Source organism: Scatophagus argus, chromosome 5 (genome assembly GCF_020382885.2).
Source record: "Scatophagus argus isolate fScaArg1 chromosome 5, fScaArg1.pri, whole genome shotgun sequence".
Taxonomy (NCBI): Eukaryota; Metazoa; Chordata; class Actinopteri; family Scatophagidae; genus Scatophagus; species Scatophagus argus.
Genome location: NC_058497.1, coordinates 3,958,887 through 3,971,547, shown reverse-complemented (window position 1 = coordinate 3,971,547; position 12,661 = coordinate 3,958,887). Strand labels below are relative to the sequence as shown.

Below are 12,661 nucleotides of genomic sequence, written 5' to 3'. Positions count from 1 at the left end.
ATTTTTCTATATGTTTATATGTGTGTGGGGTGTGAGTGTGTGTGTGTGGGGTGTGTGTGCGTGCGTGTGTCCTACCGTCTTGGGGCAGTGGACATAACGTGCCAGGCTGATAATCAGGTCATGCGTGATGGGGTCAACCAGGTTTCTGAAGCTGGCGTAACGGTACAACACGTCATCCAGAGATGTTGACTCCATGCCCAGGTCCTACGCACACACACACACGCATAAAATAAGATCATCGTATCCTCACTTACGCAACTGTATATACAGGACTTCTATAGGCAACACTCATAAGCAAGGCAAGGCAATCTATTTATATACCACATTTCATACACATGGGAAACCACAGGAAGTGACACTATACTAAAAAAACAAAAACAAAAACAAACAACACAAATGAACTATTCAATGGATAAGACATCATATTGATTACTGAGTACACGTGCTACACTATAAGCAAAAATAAAAAGGTACAAATATAAAATACACACACAACAAAATCTTGTGTGTGTAAGTGCAAGCCAGAACTTGAAAAGCTTCTACATTTTCCATGCTGGTTTGTAAACCAGCTGATTCCCTAAAGCATGAAGTTAAAGCCGTTTGCATCGCTTCCCGCTGTTGGACTGTCTGCTTGCTGGTGAGGGAAAAATCAAAATTTGTCACATTTGAAGTTCCATCAAAGCCAACAGCGCGTAAACCTGTTGGCAGAGCTTCACGGGTGAACAGCGGTCTTGTTAAATCTAAAAAAAGTCAACATGAATGACGACTTCACTTAAAAAAAAAAAAAAAATACACAGACACGATGGAGGATTAGATACTGGTATTTTGAGCAATGTAACAACGCTGCTGTCACTCGCTCTGATACAACACTACAGCACAGTGTTGACTGTATACTCAACCTCACACTATTTGTTTGACATTAATGATTTCAATTATCCACCAGGCATCCATAAAGGTTGTTTTGTTTTGGAACATGATTAAAATTCTAACCAGTTATTAGCACCACCTGAAACCTCTAATGTTCACAGTATACTAGTGTTTGGCACACTTAAAGCAAAAAATGTAAATTGTCCTGAGTGTGGGAGCAAAGGAAATGTCATGGGTTCCCCTGGTGGATTAAATGTATTCATTTCATTAGATTATAACACATTCTGACATTTTGTCACTACATACACAGTGTATGAACTTGAAAGGTTTAATCCTCTGGAGGGTATGAATGTGGTCAGTAAAAGCCTGGGCAATCTGCTCCTTATATATATATATATACTGACATTTGTAAAAGAGAAGTGGAAAATGTAGTTTGATGGTGACACCACAGACAAGGCTGAAGTCACCAAAATAACTGGCGTTTATCTTCTGGGGAGCACATTCTAGCTCTAGGCTTGAGACCTGTTAACTAATTTAACAATTTTTAGCTACAACGGAGGCATCAACACGCTAACACTCACAATGACAATATTAACATTTAGCAGATATGACATTTAATGTGTTCTCAGTGTAGCATGTTAGCATGCCAAGATTTGCTAATCGGCACTAAAGAGAAAGTACAGCTGGGACGCACTCTACCTAAATTCAGTCTCACAGAGCTACTAGCTTATGGCTATAGACTCTTGACATTTCAGTACAGAATGTAGAAAATACACTTCAGTATTGTATATTTTCTACATTTTTAAAATGAATCAATTACAGGGCACAAATATTCTCTAACTCCCCCCTTGGCAAAAAGAGCAACACATTTTGCACAAACTTGAAGCACTATGCTTTGGTTATTTTTGTTTATTTTCAAGGTCCAGAATGAACCTAAAGCTTAATTGTAAAATTTTAATAAGCTATTCTGACTCATGTTTTCCTATTTTATGTATTTTGGTAAGAATTATGGGTCACTTTCCTTTCAACACTGCAAACGACAGGCACCTCTGTACAATCAACTCTGTGAAGTCTGCAGTAGTGTTGTCTATTGGACTGACTCAGTCTAGCTTTCATTTGACTCATTAACAATTATGAGAACAACAGCAATTGAGTTTATGACTGGCTATTGGGTTATGACACACATGCACAACACAAACAAACACCTAGCTGGGTGGTTACATTCAGATGATACATACTGTCTCCTCTGACGCAGCACTCTGTATGTGATGGGTCTGATTTTCTATCTACACCACTGCCCTGTCTGCTAATTCCAGTGGGCTGAAAACACTTTGCGGCAGACTGCATTTTAGTCTGTAGGTAAGCGCATAGTGCCTGCAGATATATTTTTGTGTGTTTGGGTGTGTTTGTGCAGACAATTCATAGCCATTTAAGTGGCAACTATGTTTGGAGAGGGAGAGAGATAGAGAGAGGGGGGCTCGCTCTCCTGCAGAAAGGTATGACTCACAGAGGTTTCCATGCTGCCTATTGTTTTGCGTAGGAGGGGCAGTGAATAACGACAGGCGCCTTGACTAAATGACACACACATACGAATCAGCTGCTGCATTTTCACATGAGAGGGAAATTAATAGCAACACAGCAGATGAGAGAAACCTATGATTAGCGCACAGACAGGTGTATGTTGTGATATATCCTGCTGGTGACCAAGGGCTCACACAGTTTCCAGCTGACATCACACATGATGCATTGTGTGTGTGTGTGTAAGGACCCAGTGGCATTACACACCCCTTTCAGGAAGCCATTTGGCCAATCAGACATGCTGAATTGACAGCAGAGACAGAAGCATGAAAATAATCGACTAGTTTGCTTTTTTCATCATTCCATTGTGAATAAAGCCTAGATCTTTCAAGTTACATTGATGAGTCACTGAACAGTCTGATGGATCTGAGTTTTAGAAAAGCATTCTGTGTTGAAGGTGGGTGATGGATAATGTTTAAAAGCCAGAATAAAATTACGCTTGGGTTGAGAAATGGCGATGAGAGAGGGACCTGCCTTGTATCTGGAGAGGAAAACACTGACTAGCTAAATCTTTTTGACCCCCTCCCCCTTTCAGTATTAGAAATAAGCTTTGTTTTTTAATACCTTGTGTGAAGAGTAAAAGAGATAGTTTGACATGTTGGGAAATATGCTTATTGGCTCTCTCGCCAAACAGTACATGAGAACATTGATGCAGTGCTGGTGGTGGATTTTTCCCCTGACAGAGTTAAGTGTTTCCCCTCGGCTTTCAGTCTTTGGGCTGATTCTGGCTAACCAGCTGCTGTCATGAAGTACAGGTTCAAGCTCATATTTTTCTGTGCTTACTTACTGAACACTCGTTCAGGTGTAGGCAGCATTCACTGTGTTAAGCATAATGGTCAAATACAAAAGAAAAAGGCACTCATGTGTATGTGTGTGTGCACACAGAGCACACAGTGTGCACCTCCAGATTAAGAGGGACAACAGAGGCAAGAGACGGTCAGAAAGAAGACTGATGAGATGCAGCTTCCACCTGAGCGCCAAGATACAGTATTGCTCAAACCACACTTGCAATGTTATCTGTGTTGTATTTGAGTTCATTAGTTCTGAGTTTGTCCGGATGTAGTTAGGGTGTAGTTAGGGGGATGACCTGCATCATGAAGCTGGTTATGAACATTTTAAACTTCAATACAATACTAGTATATAAAAATGATGCTCAGTAACGCTTTCAAAACCATGACGAAAATCAATTACCAATGCTATTCAACAGAGTGAAATGTCACCAATATATAACTGGATTATTACAAGACACTAGACACAACTAGAACTGACTTCCAAATAGTAGCTGGTACAGGACGAGCAAACAGAGTACGGGTGAGTACGGGTACTCATCTCATCTGTTTTTTTCTCCTTCTTCTTTTGAAATAAACTACATTCATCACAAATTTGGGTGTGGTGGAGCGATTAATCGATACCCCCCTCTTTAGCCAGCTGATGTGCCCTTAAGCAAGGCACTTAACCCCCTCAATCTGCTCCCCGGGCGCCTGACATGGCAGCCCGCTGCTCCTGTGTGTTTCACTGCATGTTGCATGTGTGGGTTCAGTCAGTGATGTGTTAGGTGCAGAGAAGAATTTTGGTGTATGTAAAAATACACTGACAAATAAAGTTTAAAGTTCACATCAATGACAATACGCTCAGTGAAAATGCAACATACTGATGCATTCCCATGCCTTAAGAACATGGCACTGGTACCAAAACAGTTGAAGCAACACTAACCATTTCTGAGGGTGAGTCAGAGGAGCACACAATGTGCCTTTACTCATGGTGTGATAAGGATTTGTGGTGCTACGCAAACTGCTCAACGCAGGATGAAAATGAATCTTCAAGCTCACTTTAATCTGGAACCCAAACACGAGAAGGTTTACGAATCAGCGGTTAATTCATTTGATACAGACTGCTGACAGTGTGTGTGTTTGGTGAAAAGCTCTGCGATGGTAAAGGAAAAAAAAGAAAAACAAACGTGCAACACACTGAAACAATAGCAAACAAAAGACGCCCTCTAGAAAAGCATCCATTATTAACAGCGGCCCCTCATGAAATATACATGACGAGGACAAAATAAAAAATCATATTCTACTTCCTCGAGCTCTAAGGGGCTATGGTGTGCTGAACGTGTACCATTCATGCTACGAGCAAAGCAGTGTGGGCTTTTCTTTCATTAGAGAGCACCACCCACACTAATTAGTGCCGGTCAACATCAAAGCGGTGGTCTGAACCCAGCTGAACACAAACAAAGACGGAGCTGTAGATGGACATGGCAAACATTTCGGCTCAAGCGCAATTGGGGAAATAATGAAAATTGGGGCCAGAGGACCCACATATCAAGCTGATATTGACCTTTATTAAAGATCAAATGCCGACCAGACGGTGCCATCCACTTCTAATGTGATGGAGCTTCTTTGATCATATAACTGAATAATAACTATGACTAACACATAATTGAACAGAGAACTGGTTCCAGGTTGTAGAGCTTTAAAAGCAGATTTCATTTAAATTATTGTTTCATTTAAAAGCCATACAGCTGCTGCCAATAATTCTGGCTGATTCGACCTTTTCTCTGACATTTTGTGTCATAGGATGAAACACAGGTGGAATTATAAAAGATGGCGTCATTCAATTTAGGGGTTCCAGCTGTATGTTGGCTCACACGGGCTCTTTGATGGAACTGGGCCATCATTAATGTTATTAGTTCCACCTGTTGCTTTCTTGATATGATAAATCAAAACGTCTGCAATGAAAAACGTCTTTAGGAAGGCTGTGACTTTTAATGATTATAAAAGATTACTTCCTTGTATTTAATGGACCTTCAAATACACAAGCAATAAATAAACCTTTACGAAGACGTGTACAAATAAATTACAGTATTCAGAGTATTCTGAGATACCTATTTAACAAAAAAACATCCATCTGAAGCAGCACAGTACGGAAGGCTATTACTGTGATGAAAACAGAAGAACCTGTAGCTCATTATAATGAGAGATTTCCTCAAAATAATAACTTAATATCTCAAAATAATGAGATATTAAGTCATTATTTGAAGAAGGTTTCTCATTATAATGACTTATGTTTTCATCATATTGGTGAAAAGTCAAGGGTGAATAGTAGTTTTGAAGCTTTTACACTGCAAAAGGACCAAAGTAAAGAAGACACAGGTTTTTTTAGCCAGGTAATAATAAAATCTGAAGCATTCTCAGATAAATGTTGTAACAAACTCACCAGCCCAGTGTGCATATTGTGTTCTGTCCATTTGACTTGAACATTGGCAACACACAGCAGCGGAAGTTGCAGCACTGTGATAAAACCACATACTGCATTCACTCATTGCCAACAAGATGAGAGGAACAGGAAAGCTTTCCTTTACAAGTGACCAGATACGATACAGTGTATTGATATGATTAGATTTAAAACTGCATCTGCTACCACTAGTAAAGTTCTCTAGTTAACATGTTATTTCTCGTCTGAAACCAGTGGAGACTCCAGGAAATCACTGTTTCCTTTGATGAGCTAAACCAACTGCACTCATGTTAATGTGGGATTTTATTTCAATATAAATACATAACATTCAGACACTTTTCCACAGATTTGTTGACATTTTCTTGTTGATATTTATGACTTGGAATTAAGACTAGAGAGCTAGCGTGAATATTTTTCCGACTCAGCTTGGAGACATGAGACAATCGTCTGCACTAAACCTAGTGGCCACAAATCTATTTTTCATATGGCAGAGTAGGCTGTGCTCACTCCGCGGCTCCATCAATAACATGGCTCTGACATTTTTGCTGTAGTCTGAACAGTCAGTGTCTCACCACTGTAGCAGATGACAGCATACAAAAAAAACTAGAGCCAAGTAAAATGTGTCTCTGTATGAAAACTGCACTTGAAAGACCTTAAATTAGCTGGTGATGGAACAGACAGTACAGTCTGCAGGCAGCATTCGCACCACTGTGATTCAAAGTGCAGCCAAAACAAAGCTGAATCAATCAATCAAACAGTACCATGTTGAGATGCTGCCCTTCAAGCACAGATAAAAGAAGAAGGAAGATGTGCAATTAACAGTGCAACGCTAAGTAATAGGTTGTGCCTTAACTTTCAACAAAAGATTTATTTAATAGTTTTATCAACACAGAGTGCAGCATCACAGGGAACATCTGCAATACTGAGCTGAGAATGAACTGGCCAACAGTGGCCCTGCAGCAGTGTGGAGGGAACTTTGAGAGATTTGTTCTTATGTGTCAAGTGCCAGTGATTGAAGAAAATTTGTAGCATGCACCAATTTTCTAGTACTTTCCTTGACTTTTCTCTTAGGTCCAAACGAATGAGCGGTCTGGACACAGTGCACCAGTCATGCACAGCCTGTCTGCTTTTCTCTCTCTCATTTGACCTGAAATCATAGCGCTTTAAATGTGTTAAAACAGAGTTAAAGTTAGGATATGATAAATGAATGATCATAAAATACACAACTTCATGCAAAAGTAATATTCTGTTCACTTTATCTTCACGACTTCCAGCTCACCGAGAAGCTTTGTTTTTGATTGTGATTTGTGTGATTTTAAAGGCAAATTTTGGCACAGGAACTACATTTCACTTGGTGGTCCATTCGTTAGATTTGTTCAGTTAGGGGAATTTCGATAAATTTCCAACTTCTAACAAACTGACCTTAAGAAAAAATAAGAGAGATTCAGTTTAAGAATATAAAAATGTTCTTGCATGAGCTCCAATGACTTTTAACAACAGTTATCGACTAGTGACAGCTTCAGCCTTAAAATATTAACGGCAAGCACAACGCAACAGCCACTCGTTACCTGACAAAACGCTGGCCACATACCATAAGAACTGAAAATCCCATGCTAGAGGCTACCGAGGCATCCACTGAGACTAAATCTAGGGGTTTCCACAGATGCTGGTTGTAGCTCAGCAAAGCAGCTTTGAGGCAGCCCTGCAGGAAGTGGCTTTGGTTTCAAGTTAATTGAAGGGCGGTGATTAAGAAGGTGGCCTTCCCATTAGCTCTTAACAGAGCCCCTGTCTGATTAATCAATGTCTCTTTAGTCCGAGCCCTCTGGCCAGGGTTTCCGAGCAACGTGGAGAAGAAAATGGCAACAAGGAAAGAGTGACTCTCCAATCTTTCACAAACTCTATCCTTCATTTTTGCTCTCTCTCTTCCATGTCATTACCTTTTATTATTTCATTACAGGTTATCCCTTCTCATGTCTGTGCAATTCCTCACCATATCTCCGTTTCTCTCTTCATCAGCGTCTACAGCAGTTTAACACTCTTTTCTAACACTTTTTTCCCCCCTCTGCTCTCTCTGTCCTCGGTAATTGTCTTTTTCCAATTCATCGTGTGATCTGTCTGTCATGTACTGTTCTTCCACAGCACAAACCATCCAGAATATGAAAAGCCAATGATGGTTACGTCACTGCAGTGCTTCTAATTTCACTTTCATGAACCAGTAAGAAAGCTAAAAAACATCATCTTTCAGTCAGAAACATTGCAGATTTTCTTCAGTTTTCTTTTGAAATTAATCATTGTGAAGTAAATATGGATTGTAGCAATTCAGTGTAATGACCACAGAAGAATGAAACCATCCATGTGTGTAACGGTTCCCTGTAAGCCTCGTTTTCTTACAGCGCTGGTTTTAGTATTCATTATCAGCCGATATTCAAGGTTCAGGCATTGGTGTCAGGAAGAAAAACATGGTATCAGGGCACCACTACTGAACTTTGATCCAGTTGGAGTGCATCATGCCTGTGGATGTTTCCTTTCTCCTAATCCTCAGCTCCACAAACAGCAGCAGCAAAGAAAAATCCTTCAGAGGTCGGGAGAGCTTGACCTCAACCCATCGCTCACTGGATCAAAGCTTAGCCATAAGGACTGCCGTTTACACTGTACACACCATACCTCCTCTTCTCTGTTGATACTACTGCACGAGTATCACTGCTCAGTGTTTAGATAACACAGAATTTCATCCAATAAAGAACTGATGCACAGATAAGACATATCTTAAGTTTGTAAATTGTATCGAGTCTCTTAACGACTGGAGAAGGAGCCCACTAAGTGCTCATAAAGGGTTTATAGTTTACCACAAATCTCTCAGCAGCTGTATCTGGTGCCACAGCGGAGGTCAAATGGAGAATGGCTGTTTGCAAATGAGGCCAAATATGTTACAATGAGGCTGGAAAAAGAGAGATGCTTGAAACAACCAGTTGTCTGACAACTTAAGCTATTCTACTGAGATGTTCTTCCAGTAGAATAAAAGCACTTTTAAGTGTAGTAACTCATTCTGTCAGGTGGGAAATGGGCCGTCAGTCTACTTAAAAACAATGCAGCCCTTTATGTTGAGTAGAAAAAACTGACAAAACTACCTCTCCCTTCTAATAATACTGGTATCGCTACTCACTCTAAATGACTGTCCAACCTTGGTATCCAACAAAATGAGTCTGTAGTGTTGAAAACTGTCATATACTGAAAGCTGCCATCAAGTTTCTGATCACAATTGCCATCTTGTATTCTTAATCCTTGATCAGACAATTCCAGAAGTAAATGAAAACTGTAGTAAGTAACTGTAGTAAAGAAAAGTTATTATTGCATTTGCTTAGAGGACATTTATTTAAAACTTATTTTTAGGATATGTATATTTGTCAAACTACTATACTCATGTATCATATCCCCAGTAGTTTTGAAAAAGTTCAAGGTTCAGTGACACTGTGTTCTAGTCCAATAACCAAAAACCTGATATGAATTTTGAATTTATGAGTTTTCCTTGTTTTTGCGAGAGTGAGATGAGAAGATTGATACCACTCTCTTGTATCTGCCTTACGCAGGAACCTGAGGCCAAGAGGTGATTAGCGTAGCTTAGCATGAAGACTGGAAGCAGGAGGCAAACAGCTAGCATGGCTCTGTTCAAAAATACACCAACCAAAACTTTGATTATGTGTCTTTGCTGTCTTTGTCATTGCCAGTCCTGCACTCAGCTACTACTTGCCAGAAAGTTCCAGTACTTAACTCCCCTTGAAGTTCTTGTTTTTATGGGTCATACATGTGAGATGCAGCATGTTTTAGGTGTATTTTGAACCCTGGAGAAAAGCAGACTAACTGCTTCCCCCTCCTCCCAGTGTTTATGCAAAGCCAGCCTGACGCCTCCAAGATCGAGCTTCAACTTAATGGACAAACATGAGAATGATATTGATCTTATCTCACTCTTGGACAGAAAGGGATAAAATGTATTTCCCAAAAAGCTGAACTATGTTAGTCAGACAGTCGATCAACAGTCAAAAGCATTTAACGTGTTCATTTTACTATTTAAACAGATGAGCAGCAAATCCTGAAACTTGAGAAACTAAAATCAGCAAACGTTTAGCATTTACACCTAAGAGACTGCAATTTTCAAAACTGTTGTCAGTTTTTTGTTGACTGACTGAACAACTAACTGGCTGTTTTTTTCTAGCACCACAGGAAAAAGTTTCTTTTTCAACCAGACTGAGTCCACTTTTGACTTGGATATCATACAATCGGCACTTCCTGAGAAGGAACTAACTGCTCTGCTGTGTTGCTGTGTCTCCTGTCCCTCTGGGGTATCACAGCTTAATCAAGCAGCGAGCGAGAAGACAATTCCCTTTCCTTAACAGCGACGGATGGAGAGGTGTCCTTCGTCTTTAAGCCTGTTCGCTTTGCTAACTGTTTGCCAGTGATCTAAGGATTAACGATTTAAATGGGTTTGATCAGAACACTGTAAATAGCAACAGAGAGCAGCTGATGGAAATCTCCAAAGCTAAAACAATAAACTGTGGAGGCAGTGTGTGCATAAGCTGGAGGCTCTGTTCCCTGAGGTGGAGTCATCAGGGGATAAACAGTGCAGCATATGGATTTTCTTCAGTGCTGTCTATGACACTGAGCGCTTATAAATCTGTTTCTCCCTTCACTACCTCCTCTAGATTCAGATTGACTTTTCATAATTTCACGCTCTGAACCTCCCTTTCTTTCCAATTCTCCAAATCCTCCAATTCAACTGGTGGCATTTTCACTTTCCTGCTTCTCCTTTGTTTAGTCACCACGCCAGATTCTTTCAGTCTGCTGCTGGGCTTTTTCCTCCTCTGTGTAGCAACATAAACAACAGCACCAGCCGAAGCAGCCAGCCAAGCGCTGCAAATGTCCTGAAAGGCAGAGAGGGGCTATAAATCGTAGCAGCCTCCACACCGTACCAGTGCAGCAGAGCCAGGCTGGGCACAACAGGTCCAGCCAATCACTCTGCCAGGGGGGCTCGTGTTCAGTCACACAGGCAGAACGGCGCTCAATTCATCACTAACGTAGGCAGTCAATCGCTCAGTCAGTCTAGTCAGTGTGTCAAAAGCCAGCCTGTCTGAGCCTGCCTTCTGTTTCAGCATCAGTGAAGGCATCAGCTGAGGAAGAACCAACAGAGGCACACAGAAATGAAAAGAGGAGGGAAAAAGAAAAAGCAAGCAAACCAATCAGGGATTTTGTGATGTTGCACAGGAAATATGAACCTGTCCTGTCCCAACACACACACGCGCACACACACAAACAGCAGATACCTGTCGGAGTGTCTTGAGCATCTCCGTGGCCTCATCCTGCTTGCCCTGCTTGGCCATCAGCATCATCTCCTGGATCATGCCAATGCGGCGCTGGTACGGCGGCGGCGTCCCCCCACGGCTCAGTCGGTCGCCTGACTTCAGCATAAGGGATGCCAAGATGTCACTCCGTTCCTTGGTGGGAGTCCGCTTCCAGCTGTGCTGAGGGCTGGCTCCTCCAGGCTCCTGGCCTTTGGTCTGCTTGGCACCCATGGTGCCGCGTTAATGTGAACTGTAACAAGACTGGTACCACTGAGCAGTGATGCAGAGGCAGCTCTGATTAATATCAGAGATACTTTGCTCATTAAAATATCTGCCTCTGATCATATCTTTCTGAAAACATGTGGTTTGAGGCTGAAGCAGTGTGAGAAAGGCGATTCCAAACTTTTGGCGTGAAAATGTTCATTATCGCTCAGTTACACAGAGGAGGTAATCACCCAAAAGTGCAAAACAACTCTCCAAAACATAAAGAAGCGGAACTAGTTCTCTGCTTTTGGGAACTTGTTAACACCAGAGTGGCTCAAGTGGGGAACAGGTCCGAGGATGCTGCCTGCAGCATGGCCCAAAAACACGGACACAGCAAAGTCAGGATGCAGGATGCCTACAGTGTAGACCGTGGCCCGCTGCAGCTTCCTATCCCGAAAACAACTTCCCCTCGTCTCTGAAATATTTACCTTCGACAACAGCGTCGTCTTCTTTTTCTGTCATCCTCTAACAAACAGAACGCTGTCCTGGACCAGAGGAGCAGGACGAAGCGGATGTGCGGTGGTGCACGAAGCAGGGCATGGCAATGTTTATGTCTCTTGAAGATCACCACTGTCCGCCTGTTTCTCGCTCTGCCCTGTCCTTCCTCAGCCGCTGGAAGTCATGCACAACCTGCAACTGCATTCGTCCTTTCTCCAAGGTTGATCCCCCATCCGCCCTGGAGCTGGAAAAACAGCCGCATCGGCGTTTCGGTTCACAGGCTGTGTCGAGGCTGCAGCTCCGTGGTTTGACAGGAGGGGACGGACTAGGGTGTTCCCTTGCTGGGACTGAATTATGTATCGCACCCTCTGTTCAATTGTATGGGCGCGCGCAGCGAGTGCACGTGAGAACAAGTCCTCCCTCCTCAGAGTGATGGGGAGAGGGCGGGTAGGGCTGCAAGAGCACGACGCTTTGGCAGGGCGACGTACCAAGTTCCATCATATCAACGAGTCAGTTTCATGTCGGGCCGCTCCGTTGCACACATACACACGTATGGTCAAGTTGACTCGTGCCTTTTAAAATGCTGTAGTCGTCTACTAAAATCGGCATATAGCTGGTTGTCAAAGTCTCAATACACTACAATTTAAACGGATTCATGTTGCTGGTTAGCGTGGCGGAAGCGGGCAACATAACCAATACCACTCTACCTTAAAAGTTAGACCAAGAGGACAACAATAGACATTCAAAGGCTAACGTGAATTACGGTGAAGTAGCCTATTGGATATATTCTGGTACTAATAATGCAATGCAATAATGCAGTTTCACCTCACCGTCAAGTGTAAGTGCAATTTTCTAGAAGAGATAATATGGAAATCATTGAAGTTTATCAGCAATCAATGTGATCACGTGATATATATAGTATTGATATAGCCAGTGACCACAGACAGCAC

The 12,661-nt window shown here is 41.9% G+C and overlaps 1 protein-coding gene across 2 annotated transcripts in view; it reads right to left on the bottom strand.

Moving 5' to 3' along the window:
* The window catches only part of lrrc75a (leucine rich repeat containing 75A), a 56,741-nt gene extending 44,388 nt beyond the window's left edge, over positions 1–12,353 (bottom strand). The window contains exons 1-3 of one of the 2 annotated variants that reach the window (XM_046388416.1): positions 11,702–12,353; positions 10,992–11,259; positions 76–204 (exon numbers count right to left, since the gene is read on the bottom strand). In XM_046388416.1, coding sequence (XP_046244372.1) covers positions 76–204; positions 10,992–11,240 — 378 coding nt within the window. In that variant the 5' untranslated portion in view covers positions 11,241–11,259; positions 11,702–12,353. Of the gene's footprint in view, positions 1–75; positions 205–10,991 lie in introns of both variants that reach the window. The other variant, XM_046388415.1, reaches the window with a different exon arrangement.
* Positions 12,354–12,661: the final 308 nt, after the last annotated feature.